The sequence below is a fragment of the Astatotilapia calliptera genome, chromosome 7 (genome assembly GCF_964374335.1).
Source record: "Astatotilapia calliptera chromosome 7, fAstCal68.1, whole genome shotgun sequence".
Classification (NCBI taxonomy): Eukaryota; Metazoa; Chordata; class Actinopteri; order Cichliformes; family Cichlidae; genus Astatotilapia; species Astatotilapia calliptera.
Genome location: NC_137428.1, coordinates 22978498 through 23004559, shown reverse-complemented (window position 1 = coordinate 23004559; position 26062 = coordinate 22978498). Strand labels below are relative to the sequence as shown.

Below are 26062 nucleotides of genomic sequence, written 5' to 3'. Positions count from 1 at the left end.
AAAAACAAAAAACCCATACTGTGGACTAAAAAGACTAAAAATAAAGACATTTCTTGTACATTGTTACTTTATTTTGAGGTTTTATAACCATCCAGTATCAGTTCACTTAGCTTTTATCGGTTTCAAAAGCCTATTTTCAATTTTCACTTTAGGTTTCTTTTTTGTTTAGTTTCAGTTGACTGTAAAAAAAAAAGTTCTGTTATAGTCTTTACAGGGAAAGGCTGATTTCACATTGTGACCAAATCCCCTTCTGGCGTCACGTGAGTCAGTAGTGAAATGGACGTGATGCGTCCTGTCAAACAATCAGGCAGCTGGGGGGGAGGTTACTGACAGATGCCAGGACCTCGGAAAGGAGGGACAAAAGGAGGCAAAAAAAGAGTAAGTGGTCGACACATATAGATATGATCTCGGTCCACCTAATCATAAACTAGATAACAAAGCTTCTATTTTGATTGCTTCCATGGGCTAAAGGGGGAAAAAAAGTACTTCATCTCTGAGAAAGCTTTTGCCACATGGCAGCTGTCTTTCCTGATAGACTCAGCCAAGTAGAAAGACAGTCTCAAGCAAAATTGCGCATGTGAGACGGAAACACATAAAGGAAGAGAGTGACAGAGCGAGAGGGTGGTTGCGTGTGTAGCGAGGCAGGTCGTCGCTTGTCTCTAATGCAATGTAGGTATGTGCCATTCTGACTAGAAGCAGCTGTGGCCGAGAGAAGAAGAGAAAGCGAAGAAAAGAGGAGCAGTGATGGACTCCCCTCCCTCCCAAGAGGTCGATGACATCAATAAGAAGCTAATAATCCTGCCTCAAGCTACCTCAGAAGGGCTGAGCGATCCACTGCAGTCTAGCCCTTCTCCTCCTCTTCCTCCTCCTCCTTCTCATACATCTCACTCTCTAAACCCCCAGAAGACCACTAGTGGGTAGGGGAAGAGAAAAGGATGGATGGATAGCAAGGTGTTTGGAAGAGAGGCATTTTACTCTTCCTCACGTTTATGTATTGATGAAGCCCACTATGGGCCGTCTACTATTGATTGTGCCTTCTTTTCTTTGGGGCTGTGGTACTTGTTATGGGAGGCACGTACAGGAAGCTATATCGTGTATGTGCGATCATAGGTTCACATATATATATATATACACACACACACACACACACACACACACACACACACACACACACACACACAAATACATTTGATTGCTGAATGATTGATAAGGGTAAAGCTAAACTAAGCTAAACTCCTCCGTATATATGCATGCACATGTCTTAGGTGGACGTTACCTGAAATCTTGTTTACTCACACTGAGAAGACAAAGTTATCAAAACTTAGGTATCAAAAATAAAAAAGTGCTGAATGAACAAACAAAGAAAATATGGTCTAATATTTAGCCAGACCCCATTAGTAAATTTGCTTATGGAAAGGAAATGTGATATGATTAACTTTCTCTGCAAAAAGATCCAAAGACATCTGAAATGGGATGAATCATAGTGCAGCACGTGGCAATTAAGCTGATATTACATTAAGCTGTATATACTTGTTTAGACACGGGCGCGCATATCTCACACATATACACATCGACTTCCCCACAAGAGAAAACCATGATGTCATCCTTTTTAGTCCCTCTGTATTACAGTATTCGTTTCCAGCGGTCAAAGTCAACCAACCAATGCCACCTAGAGTTGAATTCTTATAACTGCATCAGTTAAACGCTTCAGACAACAACAAATATGTACAGTTAGAAAGTTTGATTACATCACCATTAACTGAATGCCCAGTGGTGCAGTATTTAGCTGCCAGCTTGTCAGCACAAACCACCAGCAGTGTAAAGATGTGAAGACAGATTTGCATATCTGTCTGTCTGTCTGTCTATCTATCTATCTATCTATCTATCTATCTATCTATCTATCTATCTATCTATCTATCTATCTATCTATCTATCTATCTATCTATCTATCTATCTATCTATCTATCTATATATATATATATATATATATATATATATATATATATATATATATACATATATATATATATATATATATGGGATAATCATATTCATATTTAAACGATATGTATAAATGTTAGCAGATTAAATCTTGCAAACTTGGGAAAATAGAAGGAATTGCGGTATTAATGACAAAATTAGGCATTTCATTAAAAAAAACAAAAAAAAAAGGATTTTTAAATAAAGTGGTGAAAGTTTATTCCTGTATGCGGATTGCTTTTGCTTTGAGTAGCATCACACCTCTTAATTAGGTTGACAGTTCACATTCTCATCTGTCCCTTTTCCCTTTGCACACATGCATGTGCATGTAAGCTGGCACACAGACACAGAGCTTCCTATACTCCCACGCTGCTTTCTCACCTCTTTGGTGACGTTGTCTTGGACCAAGCTGTAAAGGGGCACGACGCGACTGACTTCCAGCAGAACAGGGATGGGGGAAGGCTGTTCACCAGTCCTGCTGTTACCAGTGCGGCCTCTTCCCGATACTCCGCCCATCATGGCCTGGTGATGGCATAGGTGGCAGCCAGCTGGACAGCTGCCCTTTTCTTCACAGCGGATCTCCACACCATTCACCATGTCATCAGATAAAAGCTGGCTCTTCTGCAGCGCCGACAGGTAGCTGATGAAGGGAAGTGACTTCAGCTCACGACGCCCGCCTCCACCAATACCCTGCTCCGTTGCCTCTGGAGGGGTTTTTGGGGAGAAAGGGGTGTTATATGGGGCATTAGTCAAAGGAAGGAGATAAACAATTAAATGCAATATTGATTTACTTTAAATGATTGATGCCACAATGTCAGATTCTTTCTTTTTTTATATGTACGCTTTCATAATTATAAAGACAATCCCCCTTTTCTTAACTCTGTAAAAATAATTTAACCTTGCTTGGAAAAAAAGAAGATTAGTTGCATAGAATATCACCATCTGGATTTACTTGAAAGAAAAAAAAACAAAAAACCTAATCCCTTATGACCATCAGCTGTCATAGACAAAAGAGGAATGGCTAGGGGATAAAAGAAGGAGGGAGGGGATGTGCCTGGTTTCTTCTCATAAGTGTCAATTACCACTTTTTGATGTCCTCACTGGAGTTTGGGGAGATTCTTTTTCATCATTTCCTCCTTAAGCAGGAAAATAACACACCACATGGAAAGAAGAGGAAGTGAAAGAAACAGGGGAGGAGAGAGATTGCTAATCGGGTGTTGAGTGATTGATTTGGAGGACACAGCAAGCCACATGTTTCAGTGGAGCACATCTGCCATCTGCGCTGATGTGGCAGATATGCTTTTGTTTCCGTTTACTTTCCAAAGAAATGCAAGTTTTCCAACTAAGCGATAATGTATTTTTTCTAAAACAATAAATAAGAGTGCACCAAAGCTTCTTTCACGATATAACAATTACATATAATGCACTGTCTCGCTGTGTAACAAACTGCGGAGAAAACACAATGAGAAATATGCAAAATGAGACGCATAATACTGACAACAAATCTGTTTTTATCAGTGTAAATTACAACATCAGCCTCTACACATGTACAAAAACAGCAGTGTGCAAAATCCTACTCTATAGTCACGCTTACTGAAAGTGTAGACAGTTTAAGTTTGCTCTTCCTCTTCATTGCATGTTCAGTTGGGCCAATTAGAGATGCTCTTTTAAAAGGCCTATTAAGAATTAGCTTTGCAGAAATGAAAACTGCAAGCATCAAATAACACATTTACAGCATGCAACGCATAAAAGAAAATAGCAGGCATCTTATAAAAAATGTGAAATATTTATCTGCAAATACAAAAGAAACATTTTCGAACTATTCTAATTTGCATTACATTTATGTGGCATTTCCATGATCGTTTCAATTAAAAATCGAGGTAAGTGAGTAAAAATTTGACAACAAAGTCGTTGCAACAATTAAGTATCATATCCAAAAAGAATACTGGGTTTAGACAAATATACCAGAGTGGATTCTTCCAGGATAATATTAAAAAGTGGCTCTGAAATAACCATCTGTGCTCAAAGTTTAGTTATTAAATCTAAGCTGTATTTCATGTCAGGTAGCTAAGACTTGTTCCGTAAGTCTGTGTGTCAAAGAAAATTTTGTGTGTCTTTGTTAGTTATTCCCTGTGTCCAGCTAGATGACACTTTAAAGGTGGGTGGTAACTTCATTTGAAACACAATGCAAACAGGCTCAATGGGAGGCCCATGAGCCCAATTACACCCACTTCACAAGGAAGCACAGACAATGAAAAGCGATGTTGTCAACCAGCTCCCACAATAAATCCCATATCACCTAAGCATTGTGCACCTGTGTCTGTGAGCCTGCTTATTTGTGGTGTATAAAGTACACTCCACACACATTTAGAGAAATTTCCCCAAATTCGCAGTTTAAGGAGTGACCCAGCTTGTTGCCTCTTTAGCTGTGACAGCTCTTTACTGTGTGGAATAGATGTGATGCTTGTGCAAGACTTGCCTGTCACCAAAACACTGTAAAGAGATAAGTGTGGTGAGGTTACTTGCTATTAATCTTGATCTTTCTTTGTTAATTAAAATCTCTTTGTAGACCGGTTGCATCATAATTAAGTCAACAGGGACCCATCCCCTTTGGCCAGAGTCAGGTATCTTTCTAAGGCAATTAGATACAGATACACTCACTATGGGCGGATGATGTTATTGCTTTAGTAAGACAACTATAACAGGTCCATACTAACTAGTGATTTTAACAGGTCCTTGCTTTAAGTATAGATATTGTAAATTATATACATTTCTTTTAACTAATATAGAGAAAAAAGGGCAGCACAACAATTACGGCTCTGATGATAGTAGGCTAAAAGAAATATTAAATATCTTAGGATATATCTTGAAGTGGGCCATTTTTAGATAGTCCTGTTAAAGTAAATCATCAGCTCCAACATTAAAGCCACGAGCTCAGTGTTGCAACTCTGCAGCTGACACAACAGCTCTCACTCACTGGGGACATGGGAGTTTTCAGCAGTGTGGTGTGATGTCTAGCACCAGACACTGCCAGCTAATCTGATGGGTCCTATGGGTTGTGGGGTGGGGCCTCCTCCAGGCTTGTTCCTGCATATCCCATTGATGTTTGACTGATATCAGGAGAGTTTGCAGACCAGGTTAAAAACACAGACTCATGTTGCCTTAGCTGGTCGGCGTTTCTGCAGAATAGGTGGGACATGACCTTTGGGGGAAGCCAGTGCTGTTAAAGCAAAGGGAGGTGCTGTCGCCATGCAGACAAGGGTTGTGTTTTGTCTGCAACAATGGTGGCACGTGTCAGAGTAATCCACATGATTGCCGGGACCCGGCAGAACATTGTGCTGTAACTGGATTACCAGTGGTATTCACTTCACCTGTCAGTGGTTTTAATTTTGTTGCTGATATCTGTATCGTGTGAACATTCTAAGTAGACCTATTCTGACATCTAATGGTCACTCTGTGTAATTACTGCCTTCTTTTAAAAACAAAGCTTGTGAACACTGCTTCAGGTATGCTATGGGAGAATAGTTTTCTCAGCTACAAGTTTGGTTACTTGGTTACAAGTTAACCAGTTATCTAACTTAAAAGGGGGTAGCTTTAATGGAGAAGGATATTCTGCTAAAATGACATTGCAATAATTTTATTGTGTTTATTGCATTTTACTGTTGATCTCCAAAAGTTGATTCTGTTCATCTGGACGTAGGGTTTTATGGGAGAAACGCTACGTCCAGCGCGGAGTCAAGGACGGCATTTACGTGAAAAGCGAAACACCATCTCTGAATCGAGAAGGGGGCCTAAGGGTACATCTGTCACCATCTTACAATGCTGTGATTGCACCCAACTCTTTGTGAATGGTACTCATGGCCATTGATCATTGGTCTTTGATCAGTGGGTTTTGGTCAGTGGTTGTTGATCAATGGTCATGAGATTTTGCATAATTAAGATTAAGGAATTGGCCCATTGTTCCTTCAGTGGGCTGGTTTCAGTCATTATGCAAATGTACTGTTTATAAGATTGGGGAAACCTGCAGTCAGCTGAGACTGAAGAAGTCACTTGGATGAGTGACGAAACGTTTCTCCCACAAAACGCTCCGTCCAGATGAACAGAATCAACTTTTGGAGATTTACTTTCCTGGATGATTGAGAACGCACCAAGACATTTTACTGTTGAATTAACAAGTTGCTGGGAGAAGAACACATATGAATCCATCTAACTGCATTTATATCACACCTAAACATGCAATGCTTACTCTTGCTTTTTGCCTGTGTGTTTATTCACTGCATATACCAATCTAACCAAATCGATGGAATTTTGTATTTAAAAACATTTGGTATGGAGTTGTATTTCTTTTGGGAATTTCTGAGGTCATCCAACTCGCTAGGTGGCGAGCTCCAGTAATTCTGAAAAACTGCGCTCTCCGTTTACTAAATGGCAGCCAATCAAAACAACCGTAGGGCTCGCCTCTGTGCGTATTGCGTAACATCCCGGTTGTGTGTGCGTGATGTCGTCAGCACTGCAGTCTTTACTAGCAGCTGCATAGCCGAAAGATACAGAACGCCCCGCAACAGCGCTGCACTTTTAACCAGCAAAACAGTGAAGTGAAGGTAATGTTTAAAAGCAGAAAAGCCTCGAGAGACTCTTACGACGAGTCGCCTTTCTTACGTTTGAATGCACGCCCTTCAAAGTCAGTACTGTCGGTGAATAACACTACTGTTTATGTGCAGGGCTAAGGGCATTTGTCGTATTGTGGTGAGGCCTGCGATTTACTTTTCCTTTGCAAGTCTGGACTGCAGTGTCAACCTGCTGTAAAACAACAAGTTAGCATTATGTTGGTGTAGGATTTAACCTAGTACTCCCGTTTCTCATTAGCATGACACGGTGTATCTCTTAGCTTGCTGATACACGCCATCACTCACCATATGTTGGGTTTCAGTAGCTCCACGTCATTGAACTGTGTATCTAACCGTTAATGTTGATCTAATCTGCTCTGTTATCTAGAATCTAACTTAAACTTGACCTGGCAAATAAGCGTGGCTGCATCCTGTGTTTATTTTTTGAATATCTGTTAGTTTCGTCTGCTTCAGTGTTACAGTGTGGCACGATGTTACAGAACTTTTCATTTCTTCCATTTAAGGTGAGGACCACAATGGCAGCTGCTCTTGACCCAGATCTAATGAGGGAGGTTCTCGAATGCCCCATCTGCCTGGAAACCTACAACCAGGAACAAATGCGACCCAAGCTCCTGCAGTGTGGTCACACAGTGTGCCGGCAGTGTCTGGAGAAGCTGTTGGCCAATACTATCAATGGTGTCCGCTGCCCCTTTTGTAGCAAGGTCTCCCGTATGAGCAGCATCTCCCAGTTGGCTGACAATCTCACTGTGCTCAAGATTCTCGATTGCACTATGTCCTGCAGTGCTGCTGCCGCCGCCCTAATGTGCAAATCCTGCTGCAATCGCCTGCCGCGACAGTACTGCCACGATTGTGCCTCAGTTCTCTGTGAGCTCTGCAAAGGAGATGGCCACCTGCATGAAGGACATTCAGTCCAGCCGATAAGGGTGGCTGCGGAACAGCGTCGTAAGGACCTGGGTTGTAAACTGGAGGCTCTCCGTGATGTTATAGGAGAAATTCAGAAAAAAAAGACAGTAATTGAAAACATTTCCAAGTCCTTGAGACTAAAGTACCGAACAATACAGCAGGACTACACTACAGCTGAGCTACGTCTTCAAGAGGAGCTCAGCAGGTCTCGAAGGACATTCAGGACTTCCATGGCAGAAGTAGAAAAGCTCAACGCGCAGGTCCTGGAGGAGCAGACATATCTTCTTAACATTGCAGAGGTCAAAGTGGTGTCACGCTGTGATTATCTGACAATGCGAGCAAGACAAAGTGACATTGCCTTGCTAAAAGACGATGGCGGAGACAGTGATGATGAGGAACTGGATCTGAGGAGCAGTTTACCCACAACCTTTCAACTGCAACAGCCAGAGCTGATCAGAACAGAGCAGTCTAAACCTCTAGAAGTGGGCCAGCTGACCACAAGAACTTGCACCATCAATACAGATGATGAGGAGAGTGGGTTAGAAATTGCACTTGAAAGTGATGTAGAGGGGGCGGGAGCTACAGGAGGTGAAGTGGTGGCTCCAGTGGATCTTTACCGAGACATTGACATGGTTGCAGCTGTGGAGGAGGCAGTATGTGGTTCGCCAAGCAGCTTTAAATCAAAGTCTATGGATGCAGGAGGAGGATCACCTGGAGCAGCGCGGGCAAGTTCAGGGCCGCCAGTCTGCCAGTTTGTGAAGAAGATGGGCTCTAAGGGAACTCTACCTGGGAGTTTCAATCTGCCTGTCAGCATCTGTGTGACGCCTCAAGGTGAGGTACTGGTGGCTGATCGTGGGAACTTCCGTATCCAGATTTTTAATCGCAAAGGCTTCCAACGTGAAATTCGGCGCAGCGCTAGTAGCATTGACAACTTTGTCCTGAGCTTCCTGGGGGCTGATTTGCCTAACCTCATCCCCTTATCTATTGCTGTGACTGCACAAGGCTTGATTGGTGTCACTGACAACTACGATAACTCAGTTAAAGTTTACACCATGGATGGACACTGTGTGGCCTGCCACAAGAACCAACTGATTAAACCCTGGGGTATTACTGCCATGCCATCAGGCCAGTTTGTGGTGTCAGATGTCGAAGGTGGCAAGCTGTGGTGTATAGCGGTAGACCGCAATGTAGGTGTGGTCAGCTACAACAGACTTTGCTCTGCTGTACGGCCAAAGTTTGTGACATGTGATGCAGCTGGAACGGTTTATTTTACCCAGGGCTTGGCCCTGAACTTTGAGAAACGCCAGAATGAGCCCCACCTGGAGGGTGGCTTTTCCATCGGTTCGGTGGGTACTGATGGCCAGCTTGGCAAACAGCTCAGCCATTTCTTCTCGGAGACGGAAGACTTCCGCTGTATCACTGGCATGTGTGTGGATTCCAATGGAGATTTGCTGGTTACAGACAGTGGCAGGAAAGAAATCCTCCAGTTTCCAAAAGAAGGTGGATACAATATTTTAATCCAGGAAGGGCTGACCTGTCCTGTGGGAGTGGCCACTACCCAGAAAGGACAGCTGCTAGTGCTGGACTGTTGGGACCACTGTGTTAAAGTCTACACATACATTCAGAGGAGGCATTCCTCTACTTCTTAGAAGAACAACAAAGTGTAATTGCCCTTTGTTGTGCAATTGCAAAGTACAGAAGTTTGGAAAAGGAAGAAACATACTCTTATTTAACACTCTTTAATTTAGCTGCAATCCAGTCAGTTCTCACTGTAGCTCTCATTTGGGTTATTAAATCAGTAGTTCAGTCAATTCAATTCAGGTTCAGGTTATAGTCTACTGGGTTTTATCTTGAGTATCTCAAGTTGAATCCGGTTCTTATAATGCAGGGATGTCAAACTCATTTTACATTGTGGGCCACATACACGCACAGCCCACTTTGATCTTAAGTGGGCCAGACTTTCTGATAGTGTTTAATCACACATTTAGTCCCTGAGATATTTCAATAAAAAGAAACAAGTGCAATTTCAAGGATAAATCAGTTTTTCTACACGATATAGAAATGTTGCTTTGGGCTTAAATTGTAAGAAGTAATGTGTAAAAGTACAAAAAAAAATCAAACTAAATTTATTTTCATTAATTGACAGAATGTCTTTTTTTTTTCTTTTCTTTTAATGCTGAACCAACTGTAAAAATAGTAGATGGTGAAAAAACAGGAGCTTTCTCTCATTTAATGGTTTACTGGTGTTTATTTACTTTGGTGAAGTATAAACGATCACTGAGGAGGTCAGTAGGAAAAGCTGTAAAACTTGTGAAAATATAGTTAAGTTTAAAATTTATGCCCTCCTTGACAATTTCCAAAGCCATCCAGTGGGCCAGATTTTTGGCGGGCTGATTCTGGCCACTGGGCCTTATATTGGTCTAGTGGATCTGATCATGCAAACCTTTAAGATTAAACACACTGGCATGCTATCTCTTTGGAATAAGCCTAAGATGCAACTGATTTCTAAGCTACTGAGACACAGATTTTTTTTTTCTCTTCCTTCCCATTTTATTGGCTGCTGTACTCACCAATCAGCCTGGCCTTCGCTAAACATGTATTTACATTAAATAAAGCATAAGGCTTTGAGCCTGTGAAGCACTTTATCGACACATCACTGTTTTCTTGTGTTAGGTTTAAGTAGCACACACTAACATTGATGTCGCTGAATGCAGCTGGCAGCTTTAATGTTTACTGCACAGTTAGCTCATAGCATAACCAAGTACCAGCATTCATTAAATTGCATTCAGTAACATTCAGGGAACATTAAATTTAAAACATTAAGGTGTGAACTGGAAAGAGTCCAAACTCCAATATTATGTGCTGTGGTGGAACTATTAAACCGTAATAGGGATATTAATGGAATTTGTTTATCTTTTTAATTCATGTTTTAGGAAACTTATGTAGGACTGTAAAGGTGAAAAACAGAACATTACTACATCTTTTAAAGTTCATTTAATGGTAGCCTTGTTAATACAACCAAAAGCACCTTTTATTCGGTTGACCACATTATCATTTTTTCTGTGGGGCTTTGAGAGCACATTATTGTCTTTTGTTGTGGTATTAAAGTTCTGTCCGTCAGTCTTGTATACATCGTGCCCAAACACGAGACACCAGTTGAGAACATTCTGGAGCAGTCGTTAGGCTTTAGTGACAGTGAAGCAACTGTCACTAAAATTCACAGCCTGAGCTGCATACATTTCTCTCTGTACATCTCACATTTGTACATTTTTTGTAATTTTCTTCCAGTGACTTTCCAGCCATGGCCTAACCACAATATCACTGAAATACAGACAGATGTAGCATAAAATTCTGTTATCTGCTTCAGATGATATTCCAGCTGTTTATCTCACTCATAGATTTTACCTCTGTTTTAGCTCTTTGTTTTCCTTTGTTTGGTTTTTGCTTCACCTGGTAGTTTTAGTCTAGTAGGATGAAAAACACAATAGCTTTTTTTTTCTTACACAGAGCTGTTCCCATTATGAACAAAGCAGAAATGTCCTAAGGGGTAGGATGACCTTTGTAGTTTGGAAAGTGTTTAAAAGTGAAAAGCTCTGAGGGTGTACTCAGAAGTGAGCGTAATGGCTTAGCAAGCTGTGTTGAAGCTTAAAGTCAGAGTTTTCAGTGTCACAAAGGTGACTTTTTTTACCTGGCTTAATCACCGTGGTGACCTATGCTAAACACATAACCTTGTCAGGAGCAATTTATGTTTAGTTTCAAAATCAGCTTGAAGCACCATGTTCTCACTGATTCTTTAATTTATACCATGTGCTAAGTACTGTACAGATTCTTTGCTGGAGTAATATGTTTCATATATGCAACCTGTTAAGCCGTACCTCACTGAAACCACTGAATGCTGTAAAATTCCAACAGCACAAACTGCATCGTATTGTTACTGGAATTTACATGCATTCAGTTGGTGATGCAGAAAATGTATAGATGTTTTTATGCATGATTCTTATCTGCTGCGTTGCTGGAGCTGCTAGAACACAAAATGGAAAATCAATCAGACCATTTGTCACCAAGAATACGTATTCAATCAGTAAAATGAATTTCACTTTGAGCTGGCAAAAAAACAAAAGAAAGTTCTCTATGTGCTTTAGTGGGCTATGTGACAGCAGCATTTAATGTTTAAATGTATCTGGTTTAAACTTTCAGAGCTCTAATATGCAGACCTTGCATTAGAAATTAATGGCAGCATAAAAACAAATAAATTATCAAGCCAGGTTTAATCATTGCGTGCACTAAATCATCAGATTGTTTTTCACCTATTAACGTCTCTGACTGGAAGAGGTGGCACTCGCGGGGATCGTTTTATGCAGAAGCAGAGTCATATAATACGTGAAAACGCCCCGTTTTGTGTTTGAGCGTGTTCGGAGCCTGAATCAGAAAACCTTTCTTAACAGAAAGTTGATAACCACCATTGTGATACCCATTATCTCCAACTGGGGTTTAATTTTTTGTCATGCCAGCTAATATAAAGAAAGCCTGGCTATGTTGAACTTCCTTTGTAGTATACCCCTGAGTTCTGTTCCCTAAAAAAAGTACCTACAGCTGCATCAAATGCAGTCACGTCTAAAGGATATATACTATACTACCATCGCTAACACTAAACCGCTGCAACACTCATGTCACAGACAAGACAGATTTCTAAAAATACAAATGTTTGCAAACTGTGTTCAAACCTGACATGCTCCATGGCATTGTTTCCTAATGCTTGCCTACTGGTTTCAAAATCTTTGTAGGAATCATAGCTGGCAGGAGCAATTGGAGTAGCACTGCAAGGATAATGATGATTGAAAACTCCAGCATCCTACCCCACACCTGAGTTTGTGAAACCGCGTTGGTTCCCTGTTGCTTTGTATTCTCCAGGTTTTCGTTCAATATTAGATAGCTTGCAACCAGAGTTCTCAGTTGTTGGTAGATAGGACAACAGCCATATGTAATATTTTGCTATTTCATGCACAGTGTCTCCGTTCTGGTCTCCCATCAATTTGTAATTTATTGGTACACCATTTAAATTTATTTAATTTCTGAATTTAATGGTGGTGTGAGAAAGCTGATGCTTTTAGGATAAATAAACCAAAAAAAGTCGTTTTTTGACAATGATTGGCAGGTGGGACGGGGCAGACTGCAGACTCACTCTGTTTTAGCCTTAAAAATATTTTATTTCACAAAGCTGACCTTAACTCTGCACTGGAGCCCTATTAAGCAGCATGAGAATCAAACTGTAATAACCAATACATGTTTTTAATATTGCTACATAAGCAAAGAGGAGAAGAAAGTTGAACTGAAGTATCCTATCTAGTCTATCACACTCATATATTTGTGCTGTTACATTTTGGGTGATGTATTTTGGGGCTATGCGTTACCTTAGCACTGATTGATTAAAGACTCTCTCGTCTGCATGTCATCCTTACCATAAATTCTTTTAGTGCTGTACATTAAAGAGATCAATAAAATGTAATTACTGGACATATTCAAGCTGTTTAAAGTAACACAAAAATGCATAAAATGCCAGAAAAATCAAGTGTCCTTGTGTCAGTGTGGTAAACATCAAATTATCTCACATTGTCTCATCTTAATATTATTGTTACGTTTTTGAAGAAAGGTTATTTCCTTGCATATTTATTCAGTAACTCTACTAGGTTGTTATATTGCATTGTTTCAATGAACCAAAAACCAGTGACTTTTAAATTATGTTGTTGAAGGCTATGAATTTTACAGTGTGTTGAGCACATTGTAGACATCTCTGTGTCGTCCAATTCCTGTTTGTATTGTTAAGAATCTGAGTGCAATAAACATTTATGAAACAAGCAGATAAAATGTCTGCAGTAGTGTCTTTTTGTGTATTTTAGTTGAATGTGAGTGTGCATAATTTTTCAGTTTCTCTCTGGCTGTTATTAAAAGACATGATTTTAACCTTTTTTGTCAATGTAACTGATTAGCTGATTACTTCATTTACATATACTTAGATGCAGGTAATGGTGGTTGATGAGGACAAAAGTAGTAACACTGACAATTAAGCCATAATACAGGCAATCAACCCTATCAGTGTTTTAAGCTGTCAGAATAATGTGGCAGGATAAAGGGCACTTTATTTCTTACCTAAAATGTTGTACAAGTAAAATCTAGTTAACACTCTACACACAGCTGGAAGTTATGAAACACAAACTTAGTTGGTGCTTCAAGTGCATTGCTGAAGAACATCACATTTTATGGTCTTTATTAAGCATAAATAAAGTCCATAAAGTAAAATGGACATGCTTTTTTGAAAAGTCTCTCATACTTTTGTGACACATATATTTAGATTTGGGTTAACACGTTTTTGGACAATAACACAATTTTCATTTTGCCACTGTATACCAGCACGGGTAATTTTATTCAACATGTGATTGAAATGCAGCTGTAATTTTAGGGGTTTAACAGAAGTACTGCATTAACCATTTTACATAATTATTTATACTTAGTCCCCCACTTTCAGAGGCTGAAAAGTAACTGTTTCTCCATTATTCTTTCATTGAAAATGAAGGAGGTGATCATTAGCCCGAAATCAGAGAAAAACTTTAGGAGTGGCCAGATCAGTCTGGTGCATTTATAAAAGAAGGATTGCACTGGTCAGCTCAGCAACACAAGGGCCCGAAAGACCTTTTGGTGACGTGAAATCAGCTGAAATCGATGATCATAATTACTTTCCTTGGTTGAGAAAAAAAAAACCCTTCACAAAATCTAATCATGTCACAAACACCCTTGAGAAGTAAAGGTAGCATTATCAAAGTCTACAATCAAGAAACACCTTTATAAATGGCAATACAGAGAATGTATAAAAACATACAAATCATTGGTTATAATCATGAACAGGAAGGCCCAAAAAGGCGCTTCTCAGTTCTGATGAAACAGAATAATGAAACCAAGATTATCTTGTACCAGAACAATAGGACAGAAAAGCATGGAGAGCGAGAGAAACATCTCATGATCTGATGACCATAAAATATCTGTGAAACGTGGTGGAGGCAGAGCTGTAGAATAGGCCTGTATGGCTGCCAGTGGAACAGGGTCATTCCACTGGCAGCCATATTGATGATATGACTCCTGATGGAAGTAGCAGGATGAACTGTTAAGTAATTATTGATCCCGTGTTGAATTTGTAAGTTTGCTCTCTTATAAAAAAGTGAAAAGTCTCGAATGTTTTATGCTAATTTCATTTTAATGGAGAGAGATTAACCAACAATCTGGAAAATATAACTTACATAAAAGTTAGAAATTTATCTGTGTCACTGAGCATTTGATCTTCAAGAAAAACATTACTTAGTGCTTGTTGGAGAAATCCTTGTTGACCAGTACAGCAGTAAGACATTTCTTGTAGTTGGTCATGAGGTTTTCACACATCTTAGGAGGGAATTTTCATTGTTCTTTACAGAAACTCTCTAAATCAGGGATGTTAAATATGAGGCCCAAAATCGGCCCAGAAAAGATTTGCTGCCAAGTGGGCTGCCCCACGAAGAAAGTGTAAACGAGTGCATTTATTTTTTTCCTATTGATAGACCCCCACTCCCCAATGCCATCCATAATACACAAAGTACAAAGACATTTTCTGTGAATTAATGAAAACTTTATATTCTAAATTTATAATTAAAGGACAGTGAGCAATTACCTGCCAGAACCTTTTTTCTGTAATTATACACATTGATCATATCACTGGCCCACTTCTCATCAGCTGTATGCAGCCTATGATGTTTGACATCGAGTTTGACGTGTCTACTCTAAATCCTTGAGGTTTCGTGGCTTAGTAAGTTGAAGTTCCCTCCACAGACTTTCTACAGGACTAAATGCTGGCCACTGGCTAGCCCACTCTATGAAGTTATGTGCTTCTTCTTTAGCCACTCTTTTGTTGCCTTAGTGGTTTGTTTTGGGTTGGAAGCCCGATCCACGACCCGTTTTCAGTTTTCTGGTAGAAGTAAAGATGTTCTCATCCAAGACTGTGTTCTTTGGGCCTTTTGTCTTCCTCCAAACAAGCTGGGTCAAGCTGATGCCAAAGAGCTTGATTTTGGTTTCATCTGTCCACACCGCTGGTGAACTTAAGATGGACCTGTACTTGTGCCTTCTTAAGTATGGGATCTTGCAAGTGGTGCAAGATTTTAGTCCACTGAGGCATAGTATGTTACCAGTCGTGTTCTTGTGAAATGATCTGATCTGTTGATATTCTGTCTCCATTAAAATGAAACTAACATAAAAACGAGAGACTGTTCATTTCTTTGTAAGTGAGCAAACTTAAAAATTCAGCAGGGGGCCACTGATACTCTCTGTTATATTGATACTCCCTCCTAAATACTCTCTGTCCTGATTAAGACAAATGCTGGAAGCTGATCGGACAGCAGTTCATGACCAGTTAATAACCCAAATAATACTGCAAAAACAACCCAAGAGATTTTCAAGGCAAGAAATATTGGGATATAAAATGTATAAAAATGGCTCTAATTCCTGAACAGTTAATGCAATACTTTTATTAAACCCATTTGAATTAAAGCTGCAAGCCTCCACTTCAGTCACATCTTGGCTGTTTGATTTAAAATCCACTTTAATAGTGTACAGAGGAAAAATAATTTCACTGTCCAAATGCTTATGGACTTTTCTACTATAAACGTTGCTAGAATTGAAAAAAAAAACACTATCTTGTTATATTGCTCTTTGTAAGGGGGAGGGGGGGGGATGTTCAGCAGTTGACCTCTCTGACCCATAATTCTGTCTTCTTTTTATTTTTAGAGCCAATAAACCTCACTGATCACCCAAACTAAATATCACTATTTGGGATCACTAAAAATGCTAACAAGAACACAGTTAAAAAACAACAGCACTGCAAATGCCAGATGATGGATGCTTTTAAATTAACACGGTTATCTTGAATTCAAGTAATTTAACCGAAGGCTGAATTAATTAAGGATGGGCTCTTTATACACAAGTTAAGTTTCTATATTCAGATAAAGTTTAGACCCATGTTTCTGTTAACACTAGGGCTTAGTTTAACTCTGTTCACACCACAGGTTCACCCTTTATTAAAACATGGTGTCCTTTTTGTAACTATAAGTTATCTAAATGATCCCTGTGTTGTATATGAGGCAGGCATTTTCATATATTACTCCAGAATTCAGCAATCAGATATTTTGGGCTTTAATTGCTAACTGTTAGCATACTCACCTTTCTGGTACTGCAGCCAGAGCTGCTGCTGGGCCTTCTTGCTGGGGAAGTAAATGCTGCAGCTGAGCTCAGAGCCATACAGGGCTTCAGACACATAATGGCTGCCATATTGCTGAAGAAAAGCCAGCAGCTCGTCACGTGTGCTCTCTGTTGACAGTGTCTTCAGCACCTTAGAAAAGCCTAAAAAGCCAAGGACGAGATGAGTGAATTCTTGTCCAAATAGGTGAAAAGGATAGATTGGCCAGTCACAATATTAAAACTACCTGCCTAACATTGTATAGGTCCTTTTTGCGCAACCAAAGGAAGTCTGACCTGTCAAAGCATTAACTCTAAAAGGCCTTTAAAGGTGCTCTGAGGTATGACACACAAAGCAGATCCTTTAAGCCCTGTAAGCTGTGAGGTGCAAGGTTGGGTTTTTTTCAGCACAAACCACATATGCTTTTAAAGCTCATGGCATTGTTACCTATTATAGGAACTACACAGTTGCAGAGAAGGGGCTGCATGGATTGCAACAACGCCTGGTGAGTGCTGCATGTCAAAGTAACATCCACATAATTGCCAGACCCAGAACACTGGCCAGAGCATCATTCTACCTGCCTCAGCTTGCTTTCCTGCTGTAGTGCATCTTGCTGCCATCTGTTCCCCACGCAAACAACGTGGGCGCACACACACACACACACACACACACACACACACACACACACACACACACACACACACTCCTCTGTCTACATGGACACCCCAGGCTACTGCCACTGCTCCATTGTTCAGTTCTAACACTCACATGTCCATTGTAGACACTTCAGCTGTAGACATTCTGAGCAGCCCGTGAGTATGCAGCCACACAAGCAGCAACCTTCACTGCAATGTGTTTTATGACACTTTTCTGTCATAGCCAGCATTAAGGTTTGCAGCAATTTGCGGACTCAGACCACACAGGATAGCCTTCACTCATCTCACATATTAATGAACCTTAGGCTGGTTCACTGGTTGTCCTTCCTTTAAACAATGCACGTGGGAAACACATGAGCCATGTTGTACATCCTCTGATCTGATGGTCTAGCTATCACAATTTAGTCCATGTCAACTTGCTCTGATTCTTACAATTGGCCATTTCTTTCCAAAAAATCTATGTTAAAACATTTTTTCTACTTGATGGCTAATATATCCCCCCATTTGACAGGTTCTATTAAAAATATAAAATATAATAAATATAAATATTTATTTCCAAATAACAACCTCAAAAGATATCTCAACTAATAGCTAGGTGATAGCATTGAAAACATGCTCTTATTCATCAGTTTCTTATATTCTGATGGCGGGTGATCAGAGTTTTATTATTCAGACACTGACCTGTAGCTAGGGTAATAGAGCTGAGTTTGACTTTGTACAGATTGCTGCGCACTCTCCACTGCTGAACCATAGGGTACCCAACAGCCTCGCTGAACTGGGCATCCCCTAAGGAAAAAAAATGTGAACAAACTGGTGAATTTAAGACAAAAAGATATCAAAAAGTTTACAGCTACAACAAATTTAAAACTAATTATAATTTTCAGAATTATGAAGACATACTGAAATTCAAAACAAATGAACAAATTAAATCTATCATTTCATTTGTACAGTTTATTGCACAACCATTGTTATCCATTACTGTCTTAACACCATTTATTATCCCAGCCCATATCCCAGCTGCTCCTGGATCAATGGTGATATATAGAGCAGCTTGAACTCCAATTGGATTGCTGACATTAGAAGTGGGAGCAATCTTGCCTTTCCCTGCAATTCAATTACCAAACTTTCACTTCAGTCTAGAACTAAATAGCCTCAAAAGTGAAGAGCAAGGGGGGAAAACAATAAACTGCTTACGGGAACCTTGATCCTGTGCCTTTGAAAGGCGTTTTACACCTGAGACATTCATGCACAGTGAAAAAGGGTAATTTTAGTTTGTGTGCATCTGTCCAATTGTTGTGAAAGCAGAACCCTCAGTGAAATATCTCAGGGGTCACTTTGGACCAAGTGCCAATTTAGTTAATGGAAGGATTAGGGAGCAGAGGTTCAAGACCAACATTTAAGTGAATCAGTCCCCCACAGAATAGGGTTGAAAATTAAATAAATACATAAATAAACAATATACACATTTTATAAACCCATATATTTAAATAGTGTTTATATATAGTTAGTGTGTTTTGGGGCATCTATATGTGTAATTTGCTCTGCATGTGCTCACATTTTAAGATATATAGGGGTATTGGCCTAGGGGTATAAAAGAGGATTTTGTGATCAAACCACACCTTCTTATATAATATTAGATGATCTTGTGCCCTGGATTTCACAAAACAGACGCAAATACAAAAGAATAATCTACATACTGAGATTTGTGGATTTGAATATTTCAATATAAATCTTTTGTATCTTCTTGATCCTGGGCCTTTCAAATAAGAAATTGTTGTGTGGGTGCTATATATTTTTTTTAACTTTCTCAAGCAACAGGCTAAAATGGGATAACAGAAAGCTATTCCTAGCAAAAAGTGCAATAAATCCAATGCCTTTAAAAGAAAAGAGAGACACGAGAAGAAAACATATTCCCAAACTTCCTCAAATGTTCTCACCTGTGAGTAGCTGCAAGTTGGGCAGGGGCTCTGACAAGACTCCTCGACACTGTTCCTCTACCGGTAAAGGAATAACCATGAGACCATCAGCAAGCTGAGGAAAGTCCTTAATAAAATTATTGTCCCTGAGAAAGAAAAAGAAAGACAGAAAGAAAGAAACTTTAAGTATCTAAAGGAATCTAAAGGTTATGTTTAACAGTCAAGGAAGCAGCTGAACCTCATGAAAACTGACTGCAGCTCAAAGCATCTGCAATCCTGGCATGTTCCAGTACCTTGTGCAGCTGCTAGTGTCCTATATCATTCAGCGATTGGGATTTGGGGATTTACTGTCTCGTGAGTTTCTTCCATGATAATATTTTATGTGCTTTTGGAAAAGGAGTTCTCTCCTCTCCTCCTCTATGCACAGGTAAAAATAAAGGTGTTCAGCTCATCGGTTCCTTATCTTAGATGTGATCAAAAAGTTCTGGGAACAGGGCCATAAAAATCAAAAACCCTTAAAGGATTTAAATTTGGCTTATCTCCAGTACAAGGTCATATTTTTTCTGCATGTCCAGACAGTTTCCAGTGCGCCTTTTATCTTTAGAGCTCTCCTGGGAAGCCCCTACATTGGAGGACATCAAGCACATTTTCCAGACACACAAGTAACAGAGGACACAGTGGGACTTCCACAGAGATTTTAAAAATACCAGCTGCACTGAAAATAGTCCAAAGACGATGAGCTTAAACAGGAGGGTGGCCAAATATAAATCAGGTAAGGTTTTTGAATTTTTATGGACTTGTCCCCGTTAACTTTTTCATCTATTTTTTTGTGCACTGTACGTCATAGTGAAATGTTTAAACTATAAATGTAACAAGAATCTTTTTGCTTCTTTTTTTTTTTTTTTTAAATCTCAGTAATCTCTTTCACCTGTGAGTAGAGGAAATTCCTAGAAGGCCCTGCAAACAACAACAGAATGGGTGCAAAAGCAAAATATACGTGCAAATACAACATGTGAATGCATGACGCTTAGAGGCGCAGTAAAAGCCACAGTTGTGTCCACCACCTCGAGGGCAAAACAAAGAGCAGCAGGCGAAGGTAACAACATAAAAATCTTTTTCTCATTTTTGGTGAAGATGATAAGTACATGAAAAAAAATGATAATAACAACTGTCAATAGTACAGAAAGCCACTGAGGTCATAAATCATCTCCTTCTCCCTGCTGTTCGACACTTTAATAACGCCAGCTGGCGTTTAAAAATACCATTTAAAATGGCATTTGGCATTTATAAACACCATTCGATGTTTTAATATCACCAGCTGCCATGTATAAACGCCATTCTTGCCATTTGATATTACCGGCTGCTGTTAATAAACGCTGTTGCAAACAGCACTGGAGGACATACAAACACCTCTGTGCCAAGAGAGCAAACGTTAATAATATAATGCCAAAGCTGCTCGAAATTCGAGGCTAGCTAACATACGGTCCAAAGATGTGTCTGTCACGCTTTATCTTAAGGCCCAGACACAAAATTAATGTTTGGAATTGGTTTTTACTGGATGGCTCTTTCGGTACAATTTTGCGTAGAGTCTGATAAAGTAACTCTAAGGTGTGACACAAATACTGAGGTTGAAAAAAAACCCCACGTAGACATAAGTACCAAAGACATGAGACAAGATGATTTCTGATTTTATGGCACTGAAACTGAAAATTCTGCCTCCAGTTCAAGTTTATGTTGACTTAATTAACTAACTTCTACTACTGCATAGTGGTTGCTAAACTTTAGAAAAGTAGAGAGCCAGCCTACATCCAAATACCCCCATCAGAAAACCTCTTGCTTTCTGTGGGGTTTGCAGTGCAAGACTGCCTACTGGCAATATTATTATTTGAAGAGCATAAAATGTGGAACTGCAAGGAGAATTAGATGAATTATGACCTTAAACAGTGACGTTTGTGGGTCGGAGGTTAGAAGATAAAGAACCACACACTATTCTATAGGGACAGGCAACAAAAAACATCCATAAATGCACACATTTTCAAAAACCTTTTTCCATTTTCATTGATCTGCTGATCTGCACCTCTATGATATTTTTCAATGGAAAAAAAAAAATACTTGGGAAAAAATATCATTAAGCCTACATGTAGAGATATAAAACAGAAAATGCTGTGATGCATTTCTTTCAGTAGCTAGGCCATTGTGGTAGAACTGGAGGAGCCTTGGTTCATTTACTGTCAAAAAGATGGGTTGTCTTACTGCATCCTGAAAGCATGGAAGGCTGCAGCAACTTATTTCCTATAATCCACTTTTATAGGACCAAATCTCAGAGCTCAGACCTTGTGTGATAGAAACCCTAGGGCTTGGCTTGATTATTCTTGATATAAATTTTTTATCTTGCTTCTCTCTTTCTGTCCTACTCCTTTCTTTGTCTAATCACAAAGCCTGTTAGATGCAATCACTGCGAAAATGGAGGGGTGGAAGGAACAACTCAAGGGCAGAAAATGAGAACAAAGAGAGACAGAAGAGGTGTAAAGACTAACATAGTTTATTCTCAGAGAAAACATATCGATTGCTAAACTATATCAGTCAGTTTCATCCAGTGGCTCATGGGACCTAAGGTAAAGATCATGTATACCTTTTTGGATTTTCAAGCCCAGATTTGCGCTGCTCACTATATCCATTCAGATGGTTCAATGTACAGATGACCAAAACAAACAAACAAAAAAAGGTGGGATCAAGACTTTTAATGGACACCTGGATGGGTATAAAAAGTTAAATGTTCTTAAACTTTCTTTTTCAAATTCCTTCCTTGAGGGAAAGACAAAAGGAACAGATGTCATACCAACCTCAAAGGTAGATTCTGGCATCTGCACAGGTAAGTAGGTGAGAAAGCAAATTCAGAACTGACAAAATGTCAGACTTCAATTTACCTGGTTTTAGCTTGACTGCAGTTTCTCGGACTGTGTTTATGTGTGTCTGTGTGTACGTGGCAGGAAAGAAACTTGAAACATTTATTCTGCTGACAGCTCATTACAAGAAGAGACATTTACTTGCAACGCTACAACCCAAACAAACCAGGGTGGTTAACAAGATGAGCCAGTTGCTTGTCATTCTAGAAGGATCATCTTCATCTTGCACAAATGGCTCCACTCATGGCACCACTGCTATGGCGAACTTATCTTACTTAAGACTGAAAAATTACATCTTATAAACTGACAGGCAGCTTATGCAACGAGCAACAGACCTAGCGACAAATGTGTGGATGCTAATGTGCGCGCCAGCTCACTGATGTTGCTTCCTGAGACTAAAATGAGATAAAGTCGAGATTAACGCTAATTGTTTCCTACACCTGTGCTTCTTTTTGTTGTTGCTGCGTCTGAACTTAAAATGCTTTCAGAAAAAGTCTACAGAGGACTGTAATAAAGCATCGACTATAACGGGCCTTAAACAACACAATGATTTCACTAATAAAGACTTTTTTTCACTGAGGACATTTTGACTTGCCACGCTTAGAAAAGCACAGGTGGAAATGAGTGACTGCTGATTTGCATTCAGCTGCTCTGGTTCAGAAGCTTGTTACAGTGTGTACAGACTCACCTGCCACTCTGTCAGTCTGTCATGGCTAACTGGGAAATTGGAACAGAACAGAGCTATCATTAATGCTATTTTTAACACACGTGCTGTCTGCTGCAAAGAAAAGTAATGAAAATAATAAAAATAATAAATGTTTCCTCGTCAGATTTCTAATAACATTACTGACATTCAAAATGTCAGCTACTCGGAAATAAAATACTAGACTGAATGTAGTCCATCTGATTACAAGAGCTCAGATTTCTTTTGTTTTTTCAGTAGAGGAACTTTAGAACTCACTAAAGTGAACTTAACATTACAAAGTACTTTGACTGACGCGCAAGTAAAATCTCCATATGTAAAATATGCCTGCTTGTTCAGGATTTTTAGCCAACTAAAGTTACATGACTCACATGCAGCTTTACTACTGCAAGCAACCCACCGCACACCAGACTACATATGTGAGTACGGGCTTGCTGAGGAAAAGCTGGCAAAGTTGTATATTTACTCATGTTTCATTCAATACCCATGTGTCTTCATTAAGGGCAGTGGACACTAGACTCCCTTTTGGCCAACCAGGCCTTCTATCCTGCTTGAGTCTACAAATGGAAAATGCTTCCCATTTGAATGAGAATCTCCAAATTACAAGCGTATGAAATGAGTAAATAATTAAAATATATGGTCGAATAACATCTTTTTAAGACCATATATCTATCTACGAGACACTTTACATACAGATGTCCTTATTTATTTATTAATAGTAGAATCAGTGTCAACATTTAATAGTCCAACAGGATAAGTGGCTACAGCTATTTAATAGAGGGATAGCTGTTTTTCTTTTTGTGTCTTTGAATGTTCATCTTTCACCTAATTTCAGATGGCTGTGTCTATTTGTGCTTTCCCACATATGTTTGAGTGGGTATATTTATTTTGACTTTGTGACTGTGTAACTGATATTGAGTGGTACTTACGGAGAGATTGTTCAGGATAATTGGCTCTTGTGCAGTTTAGAATAGAAACCTCATTCCCACATCTAAACACTGATCAGCAAAGTTCAACCGCATTCACTTCATCTTAACTACAATGAGATTTGCCAACAATTCATTACCTCAGATTAAAGAATCGTATCAACAAGAATATACTTTAGGTTAACGATGCTTTTTAAAGCTGCAATTATTGGGAAAATCACATCAGTCCCTTCTTGTTCATTTTTGCTTTTTATGTTGAAGCACACCAGTATTGTACATGGGAGCTTTTGGTTGAATTGGAGGCTTACTCCAATGATTTCAAGTGCCCACTTTGACACTCAGAACTCCATTCTTATAATCAGCCAACCGGCTGCCCGCCAGTCATAAACCCACCATATGCTCCCATACGGTCCTTCTAAAGATGACTCAACCTGCCTTTGAAACAGCTTCCCTAACAATGACAGGACCTAACTGTTTCAGCAAATTGTAAACCTTACAGGATGGTCTATTCCACTCATTTAGAAGCTGCTTTTCTGGACTGACGCAAGCACTAACAAAGACACCCTAATTCCCAGAGGAAATGAGTATTGAATATATATACAAATCCTTGGTGCTGAGCTCACAAAGGCTATAGCCTGATTATCAGTGTCTGTTCTAGCTTAGCTGCTAATTGAGCATGTGTAACCATTTTGGGTCAAAGCTGAAAGAGCACTTTAAAAATGTGTTTACAGGGCACACTCTGAATGGCCACTTCAAATCTTGCAAATCTTGCTTTCACCATTCCGAATAAACAAATGAAATCAATACACTAAAACTGATTTAGCAGGCATGTAAAACGGCATCATAAGCGAAGTCACATAAAGGCTTATCAAAGCATTTGAGATTTTTAGTATAAAAAAGACAAAAACATATTAAATGCCAGCTGCATTAAAAATGCTTGAAGATTTGATGAAAAAATGTTACACTTGCAGTGATAAGAGTGATAAGAGCAATTCCTGTGCATGTAAAAAGGAGTCTGGTATGGTATTTATTAACTATGGGATAGTTTATAAAAAATAAAAAAATAGTAAAAATAGCTAGAAAAAATACATTGCTGAGGTAAAGGCAAAAATATTTCCACATCCAAAGTTTAATATCAGTCTATTACTATTTAATAGTCAAGTTCCACTTATACTGTCCTGTGTAACGATCCAGCACTAAACCTCATCCTGCCACACTTTAATGACCACTTACAGAGAAACACTGGAGTAGAAAAAGTGCTACATACTCTGTTTATGCATTTGTGAACGTCAAATAGTCTGAGCTCTGTACTGTAATAATCAATAAACACTGTATAGATGAAAAACTATTAGGAAAAGGAGGAAAAAACACAATAATAATTTTTGCCACTAGAGGATGCTCTGTCTCTGTGTGAAAGCAAGAGACAGATATCTAGTGGTATGACCCAATGTACATAGTTTAAGTATTTATGTGTTTTTGTCCCTGCACATTATTGAGTAGTCTGCAGGAGACTTTATTCTAATGTGCTGAACATTAACAAAAAAAAAAGTATAAACAGCTTCTTCAGCAGTCGTTTTCAGCAGTAATAACCAGTTGTACGCATTATCGTCACATTACACAAAACACTGCCATATGTGAAAGTACAGGTATTTGTAAGTATGTAAGATTCACAAAAATGCAGGATTTGAGGGGTCACAGTGCTGGTTCTGATCTTCTGGACTGCAGTTCAGAACTAAAAAAAAGTAAAAAATGAGAAAAGAAGAGTTCGACCTGAGAAAGGGTTGACGAGTCGTGACAGGGCAGTGATGGTCAATTTACCACAGAGAAGGAAGAGATGTTAGAGCAGGGGGGTTGGTAGAATTGCAGGCTAACAACAGTCTTTTGATCTCTATGTAAGCAGCCACTGGGTGCCAGCACAGTTCAGATAGGGGGAGGGTTGTGTTGGAGGATTTATGGAAGCTAGGGACAAGTAGGGCTGCAGTATACTGGGTAAGCTGAAAGGGTGTCAAAGTGGATGAAAGAACACCAGGAAGGAAAAAGGAAAATACCTTTACCTGACGTATAGCAGGAAAGAGTGATTTATTTGCTTGACAAAAGGAACATTTTAATTTTCATATTAAAAAAATCCAACAAAAAACAAAACGCAAACACAAGAAGCAAGATGCACGTCACCAGGTCTTGTGTCTGAGTCTGA

At 39.4% G+C, this 26062-nt stretch overlaps 2 protein-coding genes across 3 annotated transcripts in view; one reads left to right on the top strand and one right to left on the bottom strand.

Annotated features, from left to right (window-relative positions):
- The window catches only part of astn2 (astrotactin 2), a 299114-nt gene that overhangs the window by 59165 nt on the left and 213887 nt on the right, over positions 1-26062 (bottom strand). For both annotated transcript variants that reach the window (XM_080304251.1, XM_026173680.2), the window contains 4 exons: positions 19355-19479; positions 18099-18203; positions 16746-16925; positions 2362-2684 (listed from right to left, as the gene is read on the bottom strand). In XM_080304251.1, coding sequence (XP_080160377.1) covers positions 2362-2684; positions 16746-16925; positions 18099-18203; positions 19355-19479 — 733 coding nt within the window. The remainder of the gene's footprint in view (positions 1-2361; positions 2685-16745; positions 16926-18098; positions 18204-19354; positions 19480-26062) is intronic.
- On the top strand, positions 6460-13376 carry trim32 (tripartite motif containing 32). The gene is made up of 2 exons (XM_026173682.2): positions 6460-6581; positions 7112-13376. The coding sequence occupies exon 2, from the start codon at positions 7124-7126 to the stop codon at positions 9158-9160; it is 2037 nt and encodes a 678-aa protein (XP_026029467.1). The 5' UTR covers positions 6460-6581; positions 7112-7123; the 3' UTR covers positions 9161-13376.

Excerpts from the sequence above, each read along its gene's own strand:
- trim32 (XM_026173682.2), top strand. The coding sequence starts at position 7,124 with ATGGCAGCTGCTCTTGACCCAGATCTAATGAGGGAGGTTCTCGAATGC.